Raw genomic sequence first — 12,847 nt, forward strand, 5'->3', positions numbered from 1 at the left:
GGGGGGGGGCTTTTTTATTTTTATAGGGCTATAAGATTAGGTGTAATTGTTTTTAATTTGGATAATTTCGTTTGTTATTTTTCGTACTTTAGTATTTTTTGATTTTTTGTAATTTAGTATTTTTGATTTTTTGTAATTGTAGATTTAATTTATTTTAGTAGGGTTAGGTTTTTTAATGTGTAATTTAATTTATTTAATGTGTAGTTATTTTAATTTTAGTATAATAGTAATGTAAGTTTAATTTATATTTATAGTTTTTTTAAATTTCCCAGGTAAGTTTTTATTTATTTTAAGATAGGAATCTCGTAATTTTAATTTAAAGTTAAAAGTTGGGTGTTTAGGTTTAGGAGTTAATAGTTAAATGTGGGGGCTGGTGGTTTAGGGGTTAGTACGTTTATTTAGTGGTAGTGATGTGGGAGGCCAGAGTGGTGGCAACGTCAGGGGGCGGCGGAATAGGGGTTAATATCTTTATTTTAGTGTGGGCGATGTTGGGGTGCGGGGAAATAGGGGTTAATAACATTAGTATAGTGGCAACGATGTCGGGGAGCAGCAGAATAGAGGTTAATAAATTTTATTAGTGACTCTGATGTCGGGAGTGGCAGATTAGGGGTTAATAACTTTACAATAGTGTTTGCGATGCGGGAGGGCTTCGGTTTAGGGGTTAATAGGTAGTTTATGGGTGTTAGTGTACTTTGTAACACTTTAGTCATGAGTTTTATGTAACAGTTTTGTTGCATAAATTTAATAACTACTGGTCTCAGATTGTGGAACGGATTGTGTCGTTATAGGGTATAATGCAAGCTTTTTAGCCTCACCGCAAAACTTGTAATGGCAGCGCTATGGAAATCCCATGCAAAAACGTCATTTTTTTCGAGTGCGGTACTGACGTTGCGTTACAGGCTAAAAGGCTTGCGGTACAGCTATACCGACAAGACTTGTAATGGCTGTGTTGCTGTTTTAACGCTAAAATGGCCATTTTTTCAGCATTAAAACACAAACGCAAAACTCTAAATCTAGGTGATAGTCTTTCAGACTGGTTTCTGTTGTTTATCTTGGGAAAATGTCCCTTTAAGGAAATTATCCTTTTCCACACCAGAATCCTCAAAATTAAGGGAGAGAAGTACAAACAATAGTGAAGTTCTGTGATTTAAACAATATATGTTAATACTATAGGACCATACTCACACATTTGGTGAGCTAATGACTGAGCTCTCAGTTGTATTTGCTCAATATTATCTCACTCCTCTGGCAGGTTAGATAACAGGAGACTGTAGGATCCAGGTAAATATTTATTTAAAACATATATAAAACCATCAGATAAAGGACATTGCATAAGAACACTGGCGTTAATGGACAAGCAACAGTACAGGGTATGATCCACAGCTGAAGGAATGCCGTGGCAACTCAGCAATTCCAGCAGACCTTGGATCAGAATTAGTTCAGTTGCATTCAGAGGGTCCCACCTTACGTGATGTGTCCTAATCAATGATCAGTTCTGTTTCAATGAACCATTTTTAGTAAATATGATTCTTTCTCAAGCCCAGTGATCCTAACAATGCTGGACTATGTTTGACCCTCCAGATGGAGTTGGATACCTCTGTTATTTGAAATTAAAGAATCTGTCGGCGCTCTACAAATAATTGATAATAATAATAATGAGAGAGTATCTTGAAGGTCACTTGGTGATTTATAGGAAGCCAAATGGCTGGTCTGAGCTTTGAATATATTGGGGAAAAGCCAAGCAACAAATGTTTGAATACACTAAAGCAGAGATTTGGGATTTTGAACAAGCTACACTTTGACCATGGAAAAACACAAAGCAACTCTCATCACAGTGAAAACCTGTGTTGCGTTGTCCAAGTTCATAGGTTTCAAAGCACTTTAGATATTTCATTTTCTTATTCTGCAAGCTGGGCCACTCACATCTGTTGTTAAACTTGTGGTCGGAACTTAATTTCTGTCACCTTATATGAGTAATGGTGACCTTTGCCAGTCCTCCAATTTATACCGTTAGCAAAGCTAGTCTGGTTGTCTTTCAGATAGAGCCCATTGAGGTTGGAGAAGTGGCATTCTCTGTACCACCAAGCGCCTTTGTACACCTGCGCACAGCTACTTTTAGCTGAGTCATTATCTCTGTCTTTGGTTGAAAATGGTGCCTTATTGTGATAAGAGAATGAGTCACCTGTGGATGACAGAAATATAAGTCAAAATATGCTGTGTTCAACTTCTTTTTCTGCAATACTTGGTGAGCTCTTACTGTAATAACATAGTATCAAGTGCTGTTGTCACAGTCACCAAACCCACCCAATAAACCCTTAATAAAACCTAACACTAACCCCCGAAGATCCACTTACAGTTTTTGAAGACCCGACATCCATCCTCATCCATCCGGGAGAAGTCTTCATCCAAGCAGCAAGAAGTCCTCAACGAAGCCGGGAGAAGTCTTCATCCAAGCGGCAAGAAGTCATCCTCCATGCGGCCAGAAGTCTTCATCCAGACGGCATCTTCTATCTTCATCCATCCTGTGCGGAGCAGCTCCATCTTCAAGACATCCGGCGCGGAGCATCCTCTTCGTACGACGTCCGTTGCAGAATGAAGTTTCTCTTTAAATGACGTCATCCAAGATGGCGTCTCTTACATTCCGATTGGCTGAATTCTATCAGCCAATCGGAATTAAGGGGGAAAAAATACTATTGGCTGTTGGAATCAGCCAATAGGATTGAGCTTTCATCCTATTGGCTATTCCAATCAGCCAATAGGATTGAGCTCGCATTCTATTGGCTGATTGGAATAGCCAATAGAATGCAAGCTTAATCCTATTGGCTGATTCCAACAGCCAATAGGATTTTTTTCTCCTTAATTCCGATTGGCTGATAGAATTGTATCAGCCAATCGGAATATAAGAGACGCCATCTTGGATGACGTCCTTTAAAGAGAAACTTCATTCTGCAACGGACGTCGTACGAAGAGGATGCTCCGCGCCGGATGTCTTGAAGATGGAGCCGCTCCGCGCCGGATGGATGAAGATAGAAGATGCCATCTGGATGAAGATAGAAGATGCCGTCTGGATGAAGACTTCCGGCCACATGGAGAACGACTTCTTGCCACTTGGATGAAGACTTCTCCAGGCTTTGTTGAGGACTTCTTGCCGCTTGAATGAAGACTTCTCCCGGATGGATGACGATGGATGTCGGGTCTTCAAAAACTGTAAGTGGATCTTCGGGGGTTAGTGTTAGGTTTTATTAAGGGTTTATTGGGTGGGTTTTATTTTTAGAGTAGGGTCTGGGCAGTAAAAGAGCTAAATGCCCTTTTAAGGGCAATGCCCATACAAATGCCCTTTTCAGGGCAATGGGCAGCTTAAGTTTTTTAGATAGGTTTTGATTTGGGGGGGTTGGTTGTGTGGGTGGTGGGTTTAATTGTTGGGGGGTTGTTTGTATTTTTTTTACAGGTAAAAGAGCTGATTTCTTTGGGGCAATGCCCCGCAAAAGGCCCTTTTAAGGGCCATTGGTAGTTTATTGTAGGCTAGGGTTTTTTTTATTTTGGGGGGCTTTTTTATTTTGATAGGGCTATTAGATTAGGTGTAATTAGTTTAAATATTTGATCATTTCTTTTTTATTTTGTGTAACTTAGTTGTTATTTTTTTGTAACTTAGTAATTTTTAATAGTATATTTAAATAACTTGAGTAGGGTTAGGTTTTTAAATATGTAATAGTTAATTTAATTGTTAGTTTAATGTAGTTTTAGTATAATAGTTAGAGTAGGTTAATTAATAGTTTAATATAGTTGAATGTAATTGTAGTATAATAGTTAGAGTAGTTTAATTAGAAGTTTAATATAGTTTAATTTAATTCTAAAGGTAAGCTTTAATTTATTATAAGATAGGGATGAGTTAATTTTAATGTAAAGTTAGTGGGTTGTTAGATTTAGGGGTTAATAGGTTAATTTAGTTTATGGCGATGTGGGGGCTGGTGGGTTAGAGGTTAATAGGTTTAGTTAGTGGTAGTGATGTGGGAGGCCAGGGGTTTAGGGGTTAATAATTTTATTACAGTTGCGGTGGGCTCCGGGAGAGGCGGGATAGGGGTTAACCCCTTAATGACAACTGACGTACCAGGTACGTCCTGCAAAAACTAGCAGTTAGTGACAATGGACGTACCTGGTACGTCAGTTGTTTAAGAGAGTGCTGGAAGCAGCTCTCAGGGTATTGCAGTGATGCCTCGATATTGAGGCATCCTGCAATACCCTTTAACAAGCATCCGATGCAGAGAGAGCCACTCTGTGGCCCTCTCTGCACCGGTAGCGATGGTGCCGTTCGTTGGTGGGAGCTTTCAAGGGAGGTGGGTGGGCGGCCCATCGCTACCCGTCATCCGGTTCCTGCAAGTGCTTTGTGCACGCCGGATGCTGGGAGCGTGCGGAGGGGGGCCTGCGGGGGCGCGCGCTCGTGCATGTGTGTGTGTGCGCGCGCAGCAACCACTGCCACCAATGATTAAAGAAGAGAGAGGGGGGCAGAAAACATTTTTTTTTTTTTTTAATTTTTTTTTTTTTTTAAAATACTAATAGGATCTGCTAGGGTAGGGGGATGGTGTTATTGGGGGGGGGGAAGCTACACTACAGAAAACTATGTATTTAAGAAAAAAAAAAGAAAAAAAAAACAACCTCTCTTTTTTTGGGAAAACTGGGTACTGGCAGACAGCTGCCAGTGCCCAAGATGGTGGCAAATAGGTAGGTTGGGAGGGTTAGAGAGCTGTTTGGGGGGATCAGGGAGTTTGGGGGCTAAGTGCCAGTACTTAAGATGGCGGGGACAATTGTGGGGTGGGGGAGGGAAGAGAGCTGTTTGGGAGGGATCAGGGGGTGGGATGTGTCAGGTGGGAGGCTGATCTCTACACTAAAGCTAAAATTAACCCTGCAAGCTCTCTACAAGCTACCTAATTAACCCCTTAACTGCTGGGCATAATACAAGTGTGGTGCGCAGCAGCATTTAGTGGCCTCCTAATTGCCAAAAAGCAACGCCAAAGCCATATATGTCTGCTATTTCTGAACAAAGGAGATCCCAGAGAAGCATTTACAACCATTTGTGACATAATTGCACAAGCTGTTTGTAAATAATTTCAGTGAGAAACCTAAAATTGTGAAAATTTTAACTTTTTTTTTTTATTTGCTCACATTTGGCGGTGAAATGGTGGCATCAAATGTACCAAAATGGGCCTAGATCAATACTTTGGGTTGTCTACTACACTACACTAAAGCTAAAATTAACCCTTCAAGGTCTCTACAAGCTCCCTAATTAACCCCTTAACTGCTGGGCATAATACACGTGTGGTGCACAGCGGCATTTAGTGGCCTTCTAATTACCAAAAAGCAATGCCAAAGCCATATATGTCTGCTATTTCTGAACAAAGAGGATCCCAGAGAAGCATTTACAACCATTTGTGCCATAATTGCACAAATTGTTTGTAAATAATTTCAGTGAGAAACCTAAAGTTTGTGACAAAATTTGGGAAAAAGTGAACGATTTTTTTTTATTTGCTCGCATTTGGCAGTGAAATGGTGGCATGAAATATACCAAAATGGGTATAAATCAATACTTTGGGTTGTCTTCTAAAAATAAATATATACATGTCAAGGGATATTCAGAGATTCCGGACAGATATCAGTGTTCCAATGTAACTAGCGCTAATTTTGAAAAAAAGTGGTTTGGAAATAGCAAAGTGCTACTTGTATTTATTGCCCTATAACTTGCAAAAAAAGCAAAGATCATGTAAACATTGGGTATTTCTAAACTCAGGACAAAATTTAGAAACTATTTAGCATGGGTGTTTTTTGGTGGTCGTAGATGTGTAACAGATTTTTGGGGTCAAAGTTAGAAAAAGTGTGTTTTTTTCAATTTTTTCCTCATATTTTATATTTTTTTTATAGTAAATTATAAGATATGATGAAAATAATGGTATCTTTAGAAAGTCCATTTAATGGCGAGAAAAACGGTATATAATATGTGTGGGTACAGTAAATGAGTAAGAGGAAAATTACAGCTAAACACAAACACTGCAGAAATTTAAAAATAGCCATTGTCATTAAGGGTAAGGAAATTGAAAAATGGTCCGGTCATTAAGGGGTTAATACATTTATTTAGTTGCGAAGGGGTCCTGGAGTAGGGGGATAGGGGTCAATAACTTTATTTAGTTGTGGCGGTGTCGGGAAGCGGCGGTATAGGGGTTAATCATATTATGTAGGTGGCGGCGATGTCGGTGCGGCAGATTAGGGGTGTTTAGACTCGGGGCTTATGTTAGGGTGTTAGTGTTAGGTGTAAACTTTTCTGGTTTTTCTCCCATAGAAATCAATGGGATATCTGGCAGCATCAAACATAGCTTTCGCTGCTTTCAGACTCCCATTGATTCCTATGGCATCCGCTGCCTCCAGGGTGGCAGATTGAAAACCAGGTACGCTGGGTCAGAATAGTGGCGAGCGTACCTGTTAGATATTTGTTAACTAGCAAAAGTTGTCAGATAGTGCCGAATTTGTATTCGGAACATCTGTAATGACGTAAGCATCGATCTGTGTCGGATTGAAACTGGCAGATCGTATGTTACATCACAAAATTAAACTTTTGCCGGTCTGTAGGCTTTGATAACTAGGACGAATCAGGCTCTCCACAATTACGTCGCGGAATTCCAGCGTATTTGCAGTTGACGGCTTGATAAGTAGGCCTCAGAGTCTAGTCAAAATTAAACTGTCATGATTCAGATAGATCATGCAATTTTAAGCAACTTTCTAATTTACTCCTATTATCAATTTGTCTTTGTTCTCTTGGTATCTTTATTTGAATATAAGCTTAGGAGCTGGCCCATTTTTGGTTCAGCACCTAAGTAACACTTGCTGATTGGTATCTACATTTAGACACCAATCAGAAAGTGCTACCCAGGTTCTGAACCAAAAATGGGTCGACTCCTAAGCTTATATTCTTGCTTTTTCAAAAAAAGTTACCAAGAGAATGAAGAAAAATTGATAATAGGAGTAAACTAGAAAGTTGCTTAAAATTGCATGCTCTGAATCATAAAAGTTTAATTTTTACTATAATATCCCTTTAATGCTGCCACAATATGTCTGTAACACCATTGTGCTATCATGGTCTTGATTTTATGAAGTTATAGGGGTCAATTTATCAAATGCCGGGCAGACATGATTCGCTGTGTATATATATTTTCATTAAAAAGTTTGGATTTCAGAATAAGTTTTGATTTTTGGAATTCCAGATTTGACTTGTACTTGTGCAGACTGGAGCTGCTTCACTACCATTCTACAATGCAGATAGGAACAAACAAAAGTGGGAAGAACATGGGGGATTCCCTGCGTGTGTCTGAAGTTCTCTCACAACTTATTATATTCTCTAAGCATTTTACACCTGCAGGTCTTACTGATTTAAAGGGACTACACACCGTACTGATTTGTTGATGTACAATGTAAATTGTAGCTGAGTCTCAAGATTTTAAAACATATTAACATAATTTTTAGTGCAATTAGTTTTCAATAGCCAAATTCCACCCACCGTTTGGCTTATTTGGAGAAATCAATATGGGCTTTAGTCAACAGACAACAAGGCTACAACTGTCATAAAAGTATAAAATTAATTGTTTTGCAGTTGTTATCTCATAAAAACACTTAGAAACAGATATGTAGTAGAGTTAGCCTTGATAAATAAGCAGGTGCATTTCAAGTTTAGAGAATTAGAAATTGCTCCATTTTCAGAGCTAAATTACATGAAAAGGGGACAAAATGAATAATGAAATTACATTGCAACATGGTTTCATTATGCATAACTACACATTTTATATACAAATCTCAAGGTGTTCGCTGTTCCTTTAACCTACAAGATGTATGCAGATGTAGTTTATTCAAAGTACACAATACACTTATTTGCAGAAAAGTAATCTTACTAAACTATAAGAAAATGCAAGTTATATTATAACGAAAACATTTCAGTTTAACTTGTATTTGATCCCAGACAGCTTAATTACTTTCTATGTTGAATCAGTTGAAACATGAAAGTGCTGCAGTATAACTGTAAAAAGCTGGCTAGAAAAAACCTGTAAAAAGCTGGCTAAACAATATCTCTATGTAAAATGGATAGATATTTTACCTCAAAATTTCATCAGTCGCCACATTCCTTTGTAAAGGGGACTTTAGGTAGCCAATCAGGATACATGCCCCAGGACTTGCAAGGGATGTGCAGCACAGTTACTTTATTTCCCTCCTCAGTTTTAGGACGTTCACTATGAAATCTTGTGAGATTTCAGTGAAATCCCATAAGATTACAGAAAAGCACAGATGATATTTATTGTAGGCTCCCCCTGCTGCCAGAGTCCTGCACTGTATCTACATTAATAATGTGCTGAAGAACTCTACTGAGCGTGTCAGGTGGCGAAATAACTGACCAACTGTACTACACTGTGGACTGCTACAAAACAAAAGCAAATTAGTATGGAATAACTTAAAGGGACAGTATACACCAATTTTTATATAACTGCATGTAATAGACATTACTATAAAGAATACAATGCACAGATACTGATGTAAAAATCCAGTATAAAGCTGTTTAAAAACTTACTTAGAAGCTCTCAGTTTAGCTCTGTTGAAAAGGTAGCTGGAAATAAGAGTGGGAAATAAGACACTCCCCCCTCCCCCTTCTTTTGCATATGAAAAGACCCTTTACACAAACAGGAGCAAGCTGGAGTAGGTATACATCAGTATTCTCCTAAAACTTTGGGGCTTGGTTAGGAGTCTGAAAATCAGAGCAATGTTATTTAAAAATAAGCAAAACTATACATTTAAAAAAAACAAAAACTTTATGGGCTATATAAATAGATCATCTACAAAACATTTATGCAAAGAAAAATGAGTGTATAATGTCCCTTTAAAGGGACATTACGGTCAAAATTTAAATGCACAAAGATGAATTACTTTTTTGAATAGAAACATATTTGCACTATACATGTAGTGGCAAACATGCTTCTAGGCTGGACATGCATGTGAATCATATCTGGATATTCTCAGTGTACCAGCATTTTAAAGACTGCAGCTGCTTAGAGAGTCAGTGGGGCTTGTATTATTTCAGCAATTAACAAATTCAGTCATTACTAGATGGTATAAGCACCTGAGGCTCTTTGAGCAAGTGCCGTGTTTAAAATGCTGGTGCACGGAGCATACTTAAATACACGTTTTAAACAGCTATAGTTTTTATTAGAAGCATTTTTGCTAATACATGTATATTACAAAAAAGATTTAGGCATTAGATCAAGCCAAAAGCCAACAAAAGGCTAAGTGTCATGAAAATACATTCTGCCAAGTCAGCTTAAAAAATGGGCAGAAATCTAGGGATGGGCGAATGTTTTGCACCATTCGAAAAATGAAACAAATTTTAACACATTAGTTCATTTGTTTCAAATTTCAAATGTTTGCACAACATTCTAACATTCGTTTACAGGGACACTCAAGTCAAAATTAAACTTTTATGAGTCAGATAGAGCATGCCATTTTAAACAACTTTCCAATTAACTTCCATTAACAAAATGTGCACAGTCTTTTTATATTTACACTTTTTGAGTCTCCTTCTCCTACTGAGCATGTGCAAGAATTCACAGAATAAACGTATATGCATTTGTGATTGGCTGATAGCTTTCACATGGTACGTGTATGCATTTGTGATTGGCTGATAGCTGTCACATGGTACGTGTATGCATTTGTGATTGGCTGATAGCTGTCACATGGTACGTGTATGCATTTGTGATTGGCTGATAGCTGTCACATGGTACGTGTATGCATTTGTGATTGGCTAATGGCTGTCACATGATACAGGGGGAGTGGAAATAGGCATAACTTTTAAAATTGTCAAAAAAACTACTGTGTTTATTGGTCCTTTAATATAATAGTATTTCTAATGCTATCTTTAAATATAATATTCAATTAAAATTTTTATAATTTGAATATTGCATAATTCAAATAAAAATATGAATCAATATATATTTGTAATAACATTTCTAATGCTCTCTTTAAATGTAATTTCTTTCCAATGGGATGGAGAGTCCACAAATGCATTCATTACTGTTGGAAATTCAGCACCTGGCCACCAGGAGGAGGCAAAGACACTACAGCCAAAGCTATAAGTATACCCCCCCCCACCCCCGGTCATTGGTTGCCTCTTTAACTTGGAGGTTGGCGAAGATGGTGCTCTGAAGAAAATTAGATTAAAAAAATTTGATTAAGTCCCTACAAGATAGGACTGGGGTTAAAGGGACATTATACACTCATTTTTTCTTTGCATAAATGTTTTGTAGATAATCTATTTATATAGCCCATAAAGTTTTTTTTCTTTAATAAATGTATAGTTTTGCTTATTTTTAAATAACATTGCTCTGATTTTCAGACTCCTAACCAAGCCCCAACGTTTTATGAGAATACCGTCAGCTACCTCTCCAGCTTGCTCCTGTTTGTGTAAATGGTCTTTTCATATGCAAAAGAAGGGGGAGGGAGGAGGGTCTTATTTCCCACTTGCAGTGGGCTTTCCAGCTACCTTTTCAACAGTGCTAAACTAAGAGCTTCTAAGTAAGTTTTTAAACAGTTTTACCAGTGGCGTCACTAGGGGGGGGCGGGGGGGGGCGGGCCGCACCCGGGTGACACCCACCAGGGGGTGACACCAAAAAAAAAAAAAAAAAAAAAAAAAAATTTTTTTTTTTTTTTTTTTTTTTTTTTAATTTTATTGAAATTCAAAGAAATACAATGTTGAGATGCATAGATTTTTTTTTTATTAGAGGGGCTGGCATTTGTGAACATTGGTGGGACTGGGGAAGATGTAGACACACAATTTTTTTGCCCCTTGAGCCAGTGCTGCAATTTCAACAAATAGTTTTCCCGGCTGCTCCTAGCCTAAACCTGCCTGCCTATCTGTGCTCACTGCTCAGTGACATGTGGAGCAGTGGAGTCACTCACTGCTGTGCTGTCTCTCTAAACGGGAACTGGCAAATCATGAGGGGATGCCTGGCACCTGACCGCATGACTGTTTGACACTGTCTTTAAAGTGAAGCAGCCACATATGATGCCCACCAGACCATTACGGTTACGGTACACTAAGTGCACACTGAACAGGTAGGAGGGCGGGCGGGGGTCTGGGGGTGGGCAGAGTGCAGAGCTGATTGGCCATAAGAAGCGGTAGGCACGCGGCCCGTGGCTGTGCACTGACAGACTTGGAACAGAGTCAGAGAGCAGAATTTTCATAGTTTGCACCTAAAACTTTTCTTTAGTGATTTATTTTTAGAGTGCTCTATTTATCTTTCATTTGATGCTCTGCTGAGCCAGGGAGCAGCTCTAGGCATGAGCTTTATAATTAATGCAGTGCAGTTTACATATTTTGTATGTGTGTGTCTGAGTTTTTTTGTGTGTGTGTGTGTCTCAGTGTTTTTGTGTGTGTGTGTTTTTGTGTGTGTGTGTGTGTCTGAGTGTTTTTGTGTGTGTGTGTGTCTGAGTGTGTTTCCGAGTGTTTGTGTGTGCATCTGAGTATGTTTTAAGTGTGTCTGAGTGTTTGTATGTGTGTTTGCCTGTGTTTTTGTGTGTGTCTGCTTTCTGGGGGGGGGGGGGTGACACCATAACTTACCGCACCGGGTGACACCAACCCTAGTGACGCCACTGAGTTTTACACTGGATTTTTATATCAGTATCTGTGCATCTTATTCTTTATAGTAGTGTCTATTACATGCAGTTATATGAAAATGAGTGTATACTGTCCCTTTAATGCTGTGTCTAAACTTTGTAAGAGTTTTGGTAGCTGTTAGCTGCTGGATGTCGCAGGGAAGTTTCTCTGTCCTCCTTCCAACAAATAGCCTTTTTAAGGGCTATTGGTAGATTATTGTTTATTATTATTATTATTATTCTGGGGTGGCTTTTTTGTTTTTACAGAAGCAAGAGATAGCACAATGAACATACAGAAAAAGGACAACCTGAAATATATACAGGTATATATATATATATATATATATATATATATATACGAAAGTTCATAGGGATTTGCACTCTCACCTCTTAAAATACGAGCCAGGGTGTCAGGAGCAGCAATATCCAATTCCAAGTAATAGAGTGCGGATCTATATATATATATATATATAAAATAACACCCTCACATTCACTATACATTATATACAAATTTAGACCAAAGCTACCAATCATACAGCTAGATTACGAGTTTTGCGTTATGAGCTGTGCGGTGCTAACGTGCAGTTTTTTCTCACCGCTCACTTACCTGCAGCGCTGGTATTACAGGTTTTTACAAACCCGGTGTTAAAAGGCAAGAAGTGAATGTAGAGCAAAATTGAGCTCCACACTGCACTTCAATACCAGTGCTGCTTAAGTCAGCGGTAAGATGGTTTTACGTGCTCGTGCACGATGTCCCCATAGACATCAATGGGGAGAGCCGGGTTAGAAAAAGTCTAACACCTGCAAAAAAGCAGCGTAAATCTCAGTAATGCAGCCCCATTGATTCCTATGGGGAAACAAAAGTTATGTTTACACCTAACACCCTAACATGAACCCCGAGTCTAAACACCCCTAATCTTACACTTATTAACCGCTAATCTGCCGCTCCAGACATCGCCAACACCTACAATATATTTATTAACCCCTAATCTGCCGCCCCAAACTTCGCTGCCACCTACCTACATTTATTAACCCCTAATCTGCCGTCCCCAACGTCGCCACCACTATTCTAAATATATTAATCCTTTAAACCTAAGTCTAGCCCTAACCCTAACCCCCCTTAACTTAAATATAATTTAAATAAATCTAAATAAAATTACTATCATTAACTAAA

At 38.6% G+C, this 12,847-nt stretch overlaps 1 protein-coding gene across 1 annotated transcript in view; it reads right to left on the reverse strand.

Annotated features, from left to right (window-relative positions):
* Positions 1-1,276: 1,276 nt before the first annotated feature.
* Positions 1,277-12,847, reverse strand: part of LOC128642581 (ficolin-1-B-like) — an 86,967-nt gene continuing 75,396 nt past the window's right edge. The window contains 1 exon segment of the mRNA XM_053695345.1: positions 1,277-2,182. Coding sequence (XP_053551320.1) covers positions 1,932-2,182 — 251 coding nt within the window. The 3' untranslated portion in view covers positions 1,277-1,931.

Source organism: Bombina bombina, chromosome 12 (assembly GCF_027579735.1).
Source record: "Bombina bombina isolate aBomBom1 chromosome 12, aBomBom1.pri, whole genome shotgun sequence".
Lineage (NCBI taxonomy): Eukaryota > Metazoa > Chordata > Amphibia > Anura > Bombinatoridae > Bombina > Bombina bombina.